This window comes from Ambystoma mexicanum, chromosome 8 (genome assembly GCF_040938575.1).
Source record: "Ambystoma mexicanum isolate Mex_15411 chromosome 8, UKY_AmexF1_1, whole genome shotgun sequence".
NCBI classification, from domain to species: domain Eukaryota; kingdom Metazoa; phylum Chordata; class Amphibia; order Caudata; family Ambystomatidae; genus Ambystoma; species Ambystoma mexicanum.
In genome coordinates, this window is record NC_090929.1 from 741,497,644 (window position 1) to 741,512,123 (window position 14,480).

Consider the following 14,480-nt stretch of genomic DNA (forward strand, 5'->3'; position numbering starts at 1 on the left):
GATTAGATTGGTCAGACGTTAGTACAGTAGTAGATGCCAGCACTGACCAGACTGCTGCATTGATAAGGACAGGGCTTCAACATTGCCCCCAGAACAAAGTAGACTTTTTAAGGTGTCTTTTGGAGTAAGGTGTAAATTTAAAAAAAAGATGCAGGTAATGGGCACGCAGAAACTGCTGGAACATTAACATTCTACTTGCAAAATTACTGTCACAATATTGCCCGGGAAATGCCTGGAGCTGGATTACCTCATACCAGGGTGTAGTTCACTAGAGCAGTAAACGAAGACCTACATGCGGGGCACGTTTTTCGGCAAAATTGTTATGGCGGATCTATGTTGCTAACAGGAGATCCTGTGGAGTTTGCAACACTGAACACTGAAGAGTAATGGACGGAATTGCAGGAATACATCACAACCACAGGCATTGCTCTGTGAAACCCTCAACACCGTTGTTTTTCAGCCTGCCAGACAATTTGAAAATCAGGCGTGGACCCACGCAAAAGGAGCAGTTCAGGTTGAATTGCGAGGTCACCTTCCTTCTGCACAAGCCCACAAGCAATCCCAGGCACGTCTGGGCCTCTTTGGGCACCATCAGTGAAGTATAGTTTATCCCACTTGGCACTGCAAGCTTGGGACCCATAGCTAGGCACATACCTCTCACTTAGGGTGCAAATGTAACACTAAGGAGTGATGGCTGGCCAGCTAGTAATACATTCCACCCACAGACATTGCTTTGGGCAACCCTTCAAACCATCATATTTCAGCCTGCCATGCCAATTTAAAAGGGGACTGACCATATGCAATTCACACTTGCTCCCACCACAACAGGGTAGTCCAGCCAGACTGCTAGGTCACATCCCTTCTAGAAAAACCCGTAAGAAATGTCAGGCATGTTTCTGCCGAATTGGGTGTCGTTAGTGAGGTGTCACTTGGGTCTATAGACCTAGCAGACTCAGGATCTACATCTGAACATTCCAAGAACACTTAGAGTGAGAAAGCCAACACTGAAGAGTGATGGTTGGAAGGCTAGGAAAACATCACAACCACAGGCATTGCTTTTGGCAAGCCTTCATACTGCTCTTTTTCAACCTGCCATGTCATTACAGACAGGGAAAGGCCATATGCAAATTAGGCTTGGCCCCACTGCAAAAGGGCAGTCGAGCCCGAACTGCTAAGTCACATTTCTTTTGCATGAGGCCACAGACTATATGAGACATGTTTTCACCTGTTGGGCATCATTAGCCAGTGCTAGATTTAGTCTCTAGGAATGGGAACCATGTTTGGGCATACCCCTTCCACCTAGGGTGAAAAGCCAACACCAAAGAGGGATGGCATCAAGGCTAGGAATACATCATAAAAACAGGCATTGCTCCAAGTAACTATTCAAACCATTGTTTTTTCAGCCTGTTCTTCTGTTACAGAAGACACAACCCAAATGCAAACCATGCTCGGTCCAACACCAAAAGAGGCAGTATAACCCACAATGTTAGGTGACATTCCTTCCTCACTGCCTCTTTTGGGGTGAGACTAAGACTGGTCTGCACATGGTCTCTCCAATTCTGTAGTGGTATGGCAGGCTGAACAACGAGGCATTGGAGCGTTGCCCAAAGCAATGCCTGTGGTTGTGATTTATTCAATACTTTATATTCATCAGTCTTCAGTATTAATCCAGTGGAGTTCCAAGCACATACATTTTCGGAAGCAGCAGTTGCATCAGGTTTTGGCATCTACTGGCAGGTAAAATGGAGTGCAGAGAAGCCGCCAGAAGAATTTGAAGATAAAGGGACCTCAGTATAGCGATTTGGGAAATGTTCTCATACGTTGCAGTGCTGTTGTTATGGGGGAAGCAGCTGGAGAACAAAACGAGTCGTACAATGTGGACAACATGAGAGTTGTAGAAGAAGCAAATAGGCAATATGCATGGGGTGAGAAAGTGCTGAGGATATTTGTGCTAGTGTGTTTAGGCTGCAACATATTATTTAATGGTAGCCATGTGCTGGGGTGAGCAATGATATTGCAGACACCTTATGTCCATCATAATGAAAGTGATTCAAAGGATTGGCTACGGTAGTGGAGGTATAACTGCTGGGAGCGCCAGAGGGAATGTGGTCCCTTAGAGATGGAAGGTGTTATAAGAAAGCCTTGCCAGGTTTTTATGACAAGTAGGACACAGTGATGGGTCAAGCTGGACACAACACAGGAAAAGCGACAAGAAGATATGGTGCGATTTATTCTGCTCATGGTGGACAAAGGTTTTTCACAGTATACTATCACAGTGTAACCTGCAGGAGGTTTTGTCTTTTTGGGGCAAATTTGGAATTTGGCGGTATTTTCTTACTGTGATATTTTGGAGGTAAACTGGAGGTAAACTGGCTTGTGGTATAGTGGTGAGCATATCCTTTTTTATACTACTGCCCCATCATAAAACAAACCTTTCCTCTCTGTTGGAATATCTCTTAGTCGCCTGTAGAGAACCCCCCAGACCTATCACATTTTCAGGGAACACAGTGAGTTTATTCAGAATGCCACCTATTGTATGTGGCTTGCATTACTGGCTTATTTACATCCAGTAACCTATGTGTCTTATCTGACACTGCCTTCTTTTCCGCATGCAAAGAAGGACTCGTTCACACCCAGACACTCTTCTGTCTTGCTTATTTGTATACGTTTACTCTTATTCTAAACTTGTCCCATAGGGTAAATGAGGAAGCAAAATTCTTTACCACATTGGTATAACATTATAGTTACCCATTGACTCTTTCCCCTAACACAGTGAACATGGGAGACGTAAAATAAAACCAATAAAATTGTTCCAGCTTTGCTTTTTGTTATAATATTTTTATGTTATACACAATTCAGCTTACCAACCGCGAGCATAACCTTGTCTCCTAAAGCAAAACACAGTGAAGAGAACAAGCATATAGCAACGTGTAAGAAATACAAATCTTGTATTCAATTCCTTTTAGAATAAATGCATCAAAAATATATCAAAATAAAACACATCTCAAATGAACTCAGTGTGCATCATTTTAACCAGTGCAAACATGCTTAGAGAAACAAGACATTTTTCTTTTTTAAAGTTACCTCCCTACACTGTCTTTCACATCTCATACATGCCCACGCTCCTCATCTTTGACTGACTCACCAAAATGGGCGAATTCTAAAGCACTTGTCACCGGAGCCTTATTTATGCGAACCTCCCTCGCGCAGTGGGAACACAGCCTTGTACTGCCTCGAAATGCTTCAAAGTCGGGCAGCTCTCCCACTCTCTTTTATCTTCAAGACTGCAGCCACAGATCTCCCAACCCTGGAAGTCACTGTTCGCACTCAAGTCCCGAACAGCTCTGAACTCTTCATCTCACTTTGCCCATTAAAAAAACTCTCCCTGTCTATCAACTGCAATTACATCAGCTGTACCACCTCTCTATTCCTACCAATCATTGGGCAAGAATGTTTTGTAAAAAAACTCTCTCTGTTCCAGAACAATGAAAACTTCATACAAATGTATCCATTTGCCTTCCTGTCGCACATGTTTCTGCTCTTCATGAAAAAATTGAATGCATCTCACTGTGCTCGCAAACTGCATTACAATGTTAGAGAGAGTGGGGCAGTTATTATTATATTAGTATTATAATTAGTATATGGTTAGTTAAGTATGTATTTCTAATGCAGTTTTACGCACATTAAAACATCCAAATTGTCACTTTTGCACTTTAAAATGACTGGCATGTTTCTAAAACGTTTTGCTAAATGCTTTAAAAAAAAATAATGCTTGCTGAAAAACTGTGCCTGGCACCCATTCCGAAATGGCTGCATTTACATACTGCCAATAAACTAAATGCTTTTAAAAATAATGCCTGCTGAAAAACTGTGTCTGACACCCATTTGTAATTGGCTGCATTTCCATACTGTATACTGCATACTGGCAAAAATCCCCAAATATATCCTTACAAACCCCCGGGCAGGGGAATGAAAGAAAGGATCCCTGGCACGTGAAACTGCGCCATGGATCCCAAAAATGAAAAAAAAGAAAATCGGATCCCCCGTGCAAGAGCAGCACCGGGGATCCTGAAATTAATGAAAAAGAGAATCAGATGGCCGGTGACGAAGAGAAAAAAGCTAGAATAAGGGACCTTCATGCGTGGGTAAGGCTGCAAGTAAGCAGAAGCCAGACAGAGCCAGCAGCGTGGATTGCTTGGGATCCTCAGATGAGGCGGTACCCACCATCTACTGTGACATCACTAGTCTAGAGATATTTGAGCTACTGTATCTGACCAGACATGAGATCTGTATGCCAGAGCTATGGGACCTGGCATCTCTCTGTTCCTGAAACCCAAGACCACAAAAGTCGATGTGTACACAGATATCCTTCAAAACTCATAGCAAGATGGAAGGATTGGAAGACGCTTGTGCAGAAAGGTGGAATCCTGTACATGAAAAGCAACGTCAGAGACCGGCTACTTCATTGCCTGGTTTTGCCACAGAGAATGCGCTGAGCTGTATTGTATGCACTCCACGACCAGAACAGACATCTTGACAGCGACAGAACGTTCGAGTTCGTCCCCTCAAGGTTTTTCTGCCCCAGACTAGCAGCAGATGTGGAGTATTATTGCCAGTACTGAACCAGTGTGTCACCCGGAAGACCATGGCTCGTCCTGCAGACTATCTTCATCATCTGCAGAGTTCCGGGCCCATGGACCTCGTCTGCATCGACTTCCTCATGCGGGAGATGGACAGGCGAGGAGTACAGAACATCCTGGTGGTGACAGACCACGTTACTCGGTACACGCATGCGTTTCCCACCAAAGATCAGAGTGCCACCCTTGTTACCCGTGTGTTGTGGGAAAAACACTTTGTGCACTATGGCTGGCCGGCCAGGATTCATTCCGACCAGGGACCAGACTTTGAATAGACACTCATCATACAGATGCTTGAGCTGGTTGGCATCAAAAAGACCCAAACAATTCCATATCACCCTCAGGGGGATGCTCAACTGGAGAAGTTTCATGGTACCCTCTTGGCCATGCTGGGCACCCTGAGACCAGATGAGAAGAACTGATGGAGTCAGCATGTGACTACCCTAACCCATGCGTACAACTGTATGAAGAATGATGCCACCAGGTTTAGACCATATTTCTTGAGGTTTGGAAGGGACGCCCGGCTGCCTGTAGACCAGTGTTTTGGAGTGTCTGCAGATGGAACAGGCAGTGAGAACTACGCGAGCAATGTTAAAACTACTCAAGCGTCAACTGGAGAAATCATATCAGTTCACCCGGCTGCCGCAGAGAAGACAGCAGAAGGGAACAAACACTGCTATGACTCCAAGGTCAGGTTTCACGCCCTTCAATATGACGATCATGTGTTGATCCGGAGCCTGGGAAAGGGAGGATGCAACAAGCTAGGCGACAAGTGGGAGTCTCAGCCTTTCATCATAGAGCATCAGTTGGGAGAGCTCCCTGTCTACCGACTGCGAGAGGAAGGACGCCCAAGGAATATCAAGACCTTGCACTGGAATCACCTGCTCCCAGTCAGGGATAAGGTTGAGTTGACACCAGAGGTGAACGATGAAGAAACGGCCGAGGGGCCAGTAACAAGACATCAGCGTCTTTGTGCTGAAAGGCCCGAAGAAGATCCTTCGAAGGCTCAATCCCTAGTAGCTTCTCCAGCTACCGAGACCAAGAGAACATCAGAAGGTCAGCCGGAAGCCAGTGAAGACACTGACGCTGAGGGAGATCAGTTCGGCATCTACCCAGACCAAGGGTTAGATCAGACACTAGTGTGGGTCCGTACAACCACTGATCCAGATCCCACATAGGGAACCTGAACCCCATCCTCAGAGTATTCCTTCAGAGGTTTTTCCTTATCATGCTCCTATCTCCCCTGCAACGCTGGACATGGCAGAGGAACTCTGACCCAGTCCTCCATTGGAAGAGAGGGTACTCTGCCAAGTCAGGGGGAAATTCTACATGAGGCCCCAGCTGCTTTCCGTAGTACCACCAAGAAGAGCAGACCTGTTATAAAGTTAACATATGATACACCAGGGGTCCAGTGTGAGGTTCCAGTCTATTTCTTTCAGTCTTCCATTCCTCCTTCCTGAGAGCAGGTTTCTGGGAGTTCAGGGGTACTGTGGGAGGTGCCTGAGATTCAGGGTACTGGGTTGCAACCAGTGGCCTGTCCTAAATCATGGCTAGATCATTTCTGGGGTGAGGATAGTTCAAAGGGGGGGGGGCTTTTAACCCTGGTTGGGATAATGAAAGAAAGGATCCCTGATGCATGAAACCACGCTGGGGATCAGGAAAATGAAAAAAAAGAAATTCGGATCGCCAGTTCGAGAGCCATGCCAGGGATATCAAAATTAAAGAAAAAGAAAATCGGATCCCCGGCATAAGAGCTGTGCCGGGGGCCAAGGGGAATAAAGCTAAAGTAAGGGACCCTTGTGCCTTTACTCTTTAATGGAAGAAAAGCAACCGTCAACTCTGACACAAGTGGAGTGCCGGATGGCAGTTGAAAAACCCTTCAAGAGGGTTTAGCAGGCACTCCGCTCCTCGTCGTTGACACCGCTGCAGCCTGGGCCTCAAGGAAGACACTCCCCTGACAGGAAGGGGAGTGCTTGATAAGCATCTCGACCACCCCCGTTGGCACATCTACCACCACTAGGACGGGGACAATGTTTTACTGCACTCCTTTAGCTGGGGAGTGCCCAATGCATTTTTAGACCTCCTGGGGCTGTAATTTAAATCAAGGGTCTGCCCTCTGCCAGTTGGCCCACCAGAACTCCCTGGGCCACACTTGGCAATTGGCAATCATGGCCCAAGTGGAGTGAGTTGTGTGGGGACCCCCCATGCTGCAAGTGAGTGCTGGGCTGTATCTTGTCAAGCAGCCCAGCCCATGTAAGACTTTGGGGCCTCTATCCTTGGTGCTGCTGCCTGCTGCCGTCATCTACCACAGAAAAGCCACCACAGGAGAGCACAGAGAGAAAGGAACTTTGACAGCAGCAACCAGAACCTTGAGACAGCCTTGACCAGCTTGCCTTGCAAGCAAGGTCTTTTCAAATAATTTTTAATACAGTACACTGGATAGACTTTGCATATATTTTAAAGACTCTTTTATATTTTAAATCTTTAAAGGACTCTTTATATTTGTTGCTTTTTATTCTTTAGTTTTGCCCCCTTTTATTAAAAAAAAACACAAAACCCTGCTGGTGCACCGGAAAAGTATATAAGTGAGCTTTAAATAATAAAAAGAACCGTCCGACTTTCCCTTTGTGCTTCATTTACTCTAACCTTGTGTTTTCTCCTTACGGGTATTTGGGGAGCCTGCCTGCCCTAAAATCTTGGTCTTCCCTACCCTTACCACTTTTATAGCGAAGTACACTGGGGTGATCTTGAATCCAGGAGAGCAGGGTTTGGAGATAGGTAAGAGGCGGGTCAAGTTATAAGTGAAGGTTTAATCTGTATATTGTGTGCCTGCCTACACCTATCTCCCAAAAGGTGAGTTTGCGTTTGGAAGATCACCCCGCTACAACAGGGTATTTGGGAGGCATCAAGTTCTACGGAAAATGGTTCCTGCATGACAAGCCTTTAAGAGAAGAGTTGGGAAGAGCTCTGTTGGAGGGGCAGGGAAGGTAGAAATACAGAACATGCAACGTTTACTAATGATGATTCTATTGAAAGGTCCCCTTGGAATTTGTACATGAAATCTATCGATCGGCTTGAGAGAGTAAATTGTTTACATTGGGTTTCTCGTGGTTTTTTTTAGGCATTTAGAATTTCTTATTTGCTAGGCATGGCGAAAAGGGATTAAAAGGCGACGGAGTGAATGAGTTAAGAATTTAAGCTTATAAATATACTTAAAGAAGTCAAAAAACAGACAAGAAGGGGAGAATATGTACAAATGGGAATGTCCAAAGAAAGTGAAGCTTGTCCGATGGTAGCTTTTAAGATATATAAGAATGTCCAGGGGGAAAAGGGATAAAGACTATTCTGCATGGGATTAGCAAGGAGCTAATAGTGGCCAATGTATTTCCGTCAGTCCGCAAATGTATAGAACGGGCTTGGTTGAATATTTCCGAATTTGGTGCACACTCATTTAGAATTAGGGCTGGAACGGAAGCGGTTGGAAATAGGGTTGGTAGAGGACAATGTTAATTAGTTGGGGAGGTGGAGGACAAGAGCATAAAAGGGCGATCTACGGCCAGGGGCAGAGTGGAAGGGAACCAAAGGGTGTAGTGTAGGAAGTCCATCCTTACGTGTCTCGGCATTCCTTATTACTGAGCATTTTCCTCTCATCAGCTACCGGTCAAACCACTCATCCTTATGTGCTTGTCACCATGTACAGACAATGATACAGGGGCAGACAAGTGAGTGCAGTGAAAGGCCCAAAAATACATTGCAGGAAACAACCGAGATTGAGACGTAAAGGCGGAACAGTGAGGCGGTAAGGCTTTAGGGTAATTCTATGGGGGTATCCGCACCCAAACATATGTCAACTGAAGAGGGAACACGCTGCACTAAAGTTATACATTGAGAGAAATGTGTATTGGGAAGGAACCAAATATTGATATTCTTATGACAATTAAAGCGGTCCAAACGTTAATAAGGCAACAGTGGTCAAATACATTACTAATTTGGATGTACATTTTTTACAGAAGGATAGTAAGAGGAACGAAGAAAGGGGTGGTGGTTCAACAGAGAAAAGACGAGAACGATGGAAAAGTAAATGGAAAGTTTCTGTAGTAGGTTGAGGATCAAAGTGTTGGAGCAGGAACAGATATCAAGGAAACCATTTTGTATGTGTAGATAGGAAGGTGTTCATTTGTGTTTCTCGGGTAACCGACACTACATTACGGATTTGTGTTCACCTTTGTTGGAGTAGCTTGAGAGCCAGCAATGTGGGCGAATGGAATGGAAAAAGTGGGTGGGGTTTCAGGGGGCTCCATCAGTGCACATTTAGATAGTCGTGTATGGCCACGTTTGTGCAGAGGATTGGAAAATGGTTCTCCCTTTCTGGGAAAGGATTGGCTAGCTAAGGCCATACAGAGGAAGGAGAGTTGCACAGGGATTTAGTAAAAGGCAAGACAGGGAATAGGTTGGAAGGGGAAGTGAAATGTTGAAATGTATGTTTTGATAAATAAGGAAAGGGGGTAGATCCCGAATGAGTTCTTTTTTGGGTATCAGGTAATATTGTCCCCACATATAATGTCGCCATACATATAGTCGCCGGGAAACGGCATAGGCGACATTATATATGGGGACAATACATAGGGTAAATGGGAGGCGGGGTTGCAGGGGTGTCCCCCGGTCCCTTTAAAAAAACATGAGGGTTGCGGGGGTGGCGGGGTGTCCCCTGCAGGCTCCATATGATAATGTCGCCGCAAAAAAAGGCACCATTCTTGTATGGCGACATTTTTGCGGGGACATTATCACATGGAACCCTTTTTTGGGGGAAGGAGAAGGGCTAGGAATGTGAATTGCTTTTGCATATGTAAAGGACACTAGTCTTTTAAGGGCAGCCAGGATGGTGTTGTGTGTAAGCTTTGACCTATCACATTAAAACAAGCGTTTTTACACAATCAATGGCGTCCATTTTGGTTGTGCCATTTCGCTCAACGTTTTCGTCACTGCACATGACACAGTGATATGACCTTATTCTTTATTTTCTTACATAGTGCCTTGTGATTCTTGTTTCATTCCAAAAGCATGTCATCCTAGGCCCCATTTCATTAAAATAAATAGTTCACGGCAATTTAGCAACATCTGGAACGCATAAATATCTGGAAAAGAACGTAACAGTTGCCGAGCTGTCATAAAAAACACATCTGTTTTTTGAGCGGAACAATCATACCTTTCAGTTGAGAAGCTGCTGCCACCGTTTTGCACTCTGCTGTTTCTGCGGGACATGTTACTTTAAATTATAAAATCTAACTCCTGAAAATTAGCAAGCAATACATGTATGCTTTCAGATTTAGCACCAAGAGTGTTGCCAGTTGTGTTTAACGCCCCCTCCCACCCCCCAGGCTATTTCTAATAAAAGTCATCTTAAGATAACTTGAACATTGCGGTCATAATAATATATGCAACTGCGTAGTAGCTATTGACTATTAAGATTTGATGTTCCTGGAGCCTGACACGTATGTCACTCCACTGTAACGTGTCCGGCGCACATGTTCTGGGTCTGCAGCATACTGTATAGCCTCGGTCAGCCATGATGCGACTGCAGCAAACATTTAAAATAAGTTTGTTTTCAACATGATGTCAAGAAATTCTCCCAGGTCCACCTCATGGTCTCCATTTCTGTCGGCCTCTTCCATCATGTCTTCCAGCTCTTGGCGGGAAAAATGCAGGCCAGCCAACAGGCAGGCGTGCTTTAGATTCTCAATAGTTATTTTCCCATCGTGGTCTGCAGAAAGCAAAGGAAACAGATGAACAGCGTTAGGGTTAGATAGTTGGAGCGTGAACCCATATTTTCGACAGATCCTGAAGACTGCCTCACTCTTACACTGAAGGGACCGTGTGTTGCTTAGCACAAACACGTTACCAAAAGCGTCTGGAAATGTGTTGGCAGCTCGTTTGGAACATCATTCACCCATATGTCATCTTAAACCGAGCTCCACTTCCTTGCACCACTAATCTCGGTGAATGTATTTCTGCCAAGTGCAGAAAGTACTTAATACCAGATTGATTTTGTTATGTGCAAAACACAGCATCACAATCAGGGGTTGTTGCTACGTCTGGAAAAGATCATGGGCTGAGCTAATGTCGAGATTGGCGGGATTTCGGGGCTAGTTATAGCCTTTTGGTTGTAGCCCCTGCGCTTCTATCCGGGGCTACAACCAAAGGTCCCAGGGCTGTAGCCCCCTCAGCCCACCCTAGCAACGCCTCTGATCACAATATTGAAAAAAACAGATTTCAATGATCCATATTTAAGAAGCTAACGTTTACATTGGCTCTTCAAAGAGGATTCATTTGATTGTGGTTTTGTTTAACGTGTGGCCCACATTTCCAACCACAATGTTACATTTTAGATAGTTTGCAGATCATCCAAGAAGCTCTTTGTTATGCACAAACAAACAGCATTATGCAAGTTGCGTGTCAACCGCAATGTCGCTAGCTGGTGCAGTGTGTGGGGCCAGCAGGGGTATTGTAGCAATAGTATGAAAAGTGCTCTTTGATTAGTATTCATGAGATTTGGTTGGCATTTGAAATGGGCGGTGAAGGATTAAGGGGTGGTGGTATGCACAATGCAAAAGGTTCCAAAGCATTCTCAGAGGCCAGAGGTCTTGCTGCCAATCATGATGCAGCATTGTGTTGGCTTTGCGTCTCCTCCTCCTACTCCTGCACCTGCTCCACTTCATTCGCCTCCCCCCCTCATCATCATCATTGGCAAAGATAAATCAGGTTTAGTGCACATACTTTACAATGCATTCCATGGTACCCAGAAAACATTAATCCAAGGAGGATCAGACACATGAGAGTCATAGGATCAGTGCTGCATGGGACAACCTAAAGCTCAACAATGACGCCAATAGTACCTACACCGTGATATTTCCTGTTCTATGATGAAATACGAAAGGAAGAAAACGAGGCCCAAAACAACACATTTTTTGGGTCAAATTTCAAAGATTTATTTTCTTTTTGTGCACTTTTAAAAATATTTTGCAGGGGGAGCCCTCCGGCTCCCCCGTGCCACTACCTTATTATATATACTTACCGAACTCCCATCTATTTATTATAAAAAGGTGCAAAGTTCCAGCATTTTTACAACCAAAAAATGTAGTTGGTTTTGTCCTTGTTATTTTTGTATTCGTTTCTTTCACGCGATACCGATTTTCCTAGACATAGCTACATTGTATCCAACTAGTCCCTGATTAAAACAATCCAGGGAGCAGCTGTTCTGGGTAACATGGTGCTGCGATGGATGACAACATACCTTACGGGCAGAACAGAAACACAAGAGATACCCCCTATAGCTCAATCTCGCACAGCATAACCTCTGGAGTAGCAGAAGGATCAAACCTATCACTGCTGCTCTTAAATACATACAGGGACTCACTCATGGGACTAACCAAGACACACAACCATAGTTGCTGCAGTTGCATAATCCACACTCAAATCATCTTCAAAACGGCAGGCAACGAAGATACAGACGCATAAATTAGGGAAACCACTTAAAACTAAACCCAGACAAAACAGAGATCATGATTTCCAGTCCCAACTCTATACCTCAAACAGCAATCCGATGGCCTAGAGACACGGGCACTTGCCCGGAGACATTGAAAGTGGTCAAGACCTTAGAGATTCAGAAGGACAGCAGACTAACCCTGGCACCACTAATCAACGCGTTGGTCAATAAGTACTTTTGCACCAACACTAAGTCAGGCAAATTATGCCCTTTGTTACTTGCCACATAGAACTCTGACAGTCATGTTGCAGGTTTTTTTAATAAAGAATCGATAATGTCAACAGCATGAATCCTGGCATCCTGATCACCTACTCAATCAATAACTTTATTTTCGATCCAATAAATAGATCATAAAAGTCAAACAAAGATTCGACAATATTACAGATCACACAATACATTGCGATAAATAATTAAAACATTGGTAAAACTCTGTAAAATGCGGCACTATTGTACCAAAGGCCAGAGGCCGCAAGTCTAAAAGTGAAAATGTAAAAACACCGGGCTTAGCGACACAAGACTGACCATAAGGTGACGTATTTCCATCTCACCCTCCAAGATTGGAACAAGTAATTCCCCAAACAATGAATTGCCTACTCGCAGACCCCGCCAAGCACAGATCAATCGCGACATCCATTCGTCTGATACAAAACTGTTTAAAAAGCGGTATTAGAAATCTTTTCCTAATATGAGAGTATTTGGGACAAAACAAAATAAAATGCACTACGCTTTCAATCTCATGTGGACAGAAAGGGCAAGCTGCGGATATACTTTTATTCCAATGAGCCTGACTTTAGCTAGGGAAGAATGCCAATGCACAGTTTCATATACAGTGCTTTCATTGATTTCAATTTCATTCTGACCAGATAATCTTCAAGACCAGGATATTCTTTCCTGGACTGATAAAGAGCCAAACTGCTGATTTGAACTTTTGAATTTTGCTCCGATTTCTCACAACCATTTGCTTTCAAGGGCTTTTTTAACTAATATTGTGGGGTTCTCAAGAATTGTGTCCAGGCGAGACCAATAATTCTCCAGCCCCAATGCGGTCCACTCTTTTTTGATGGCTGAGAACCAGGGCAAATTAGCTCTGCCTGGCATTTCTGATCACCTACTGAAACAACTATAACTCATACAGAATACATCTGCAAGACTGTTACTCACACTCAACAGGAAAGACCACATTACCAGCCCTGGCTACAAGTCAAGAAGAAAACTTGCAAAGCACTCTGCATCACCCACAGCGTCCTTTGTGGCTGTGGAGCCAAATTCATTCAGGGAAGATTATCCCATACCACCTGAGGAGGCTTCTGAGATCCAGATTACAATGTAATCTTAACAATCCTGTGATAAATCAGAAAGAGACATGGAGGAATGGCCTACCCCAGCATCTCATCCAAACTCTGGAACTCACTTCCAAGGGGTATTCAGTTATTGCATGATGAACATACCTTCTGGAAAGTGCTGAAGACTTGACTGTTCAATAAACATGAACCAACCAAGCCTTGCCAATAAAATCCAGCTGCATTGTTGGAAACAAAGCAAAAGCAAATCGACCACATACTATCGCAGACTGTCAAAAGGAAGGATTTAACGCCCAAACTCGTGGCAGGACGACCGTTGAAACCATGCAATTAATCACCAGCAGGCACAACCCTCATGCTGCAGCTCCTGCACAGGAAAAGCACACGCAGGACAAGACTGCAGTGTTGTGCGCCGCCGAGCCGCAGGGGACACTGGCCAATTGATCATTGCATGTTGTGCTACGTCCACACAGCGTATCCTTTATAAACCGATGATCAGACCCTCTGCCGCAAAGCCCACACAGGACAAGGTTGCAGTGTTGTTCGCCACAGGTGTTTGGCAGTGAAGGTGTAGCGGCGTAGAGTCTGAGTATGCGGCGCAGCTGTCGACCAGCAATGACCAGAAGGAGGAGGTGGGCAGAGTGCGAGTATGCGGTGCAGCTGTTGACCATTAGCAACTGTAATGTAAGTAAGGTGCGGGTAGTGAGAACAGCCACTACTGCTCTCTACTGAACTGCCCGGCCTTTCTGCGTACTTTCTCGTATACACCTGACTTACCATACGCTGCCTGTGTGCTGCCTTTATCTCAAACCAAATGAAATGTCCCCTTTCCGTGTTGAAGTATTCCTTAAATGAATATTCTAGTTTTTTTGTACCTCCTCTACTTCAGTGAGGCACAATCTTATTCATTCCCTGTCCTTGCTTCTGTAGTTAGACAATTGAGGACAAGGAAACTGTCTGTGAACTTATCACACTTCTTATAATTATCTAACCTTAGTT

General features: G+C 44.6%; 1 protein-coding gene across 1 annotated transcript in view; it reads right to left on the reverse strand.

The window, feature by feature from the left end:
• Nucleotides 1-2,735: 2,735 nt before the first annotated feature.
• LOC138472415 (uncharacterized) overlaps nt 2,736-14,480 on the reverse strand; it is a 238,338-nt gene continuing 226,593 nt past the window's right edge. The window contains exon 5 of the mRNA XM_069610561.1: nt 2,736-10,398. Within this exon, the coding sequence (XP_069466662.1) occupies nt 10,226-10,398 (173 nt within the window). The 3' untranslated portion in view covers nt 2,736-10,225. The remainder of the gene's footprint in view (nt 10,399-14,480) is intronic.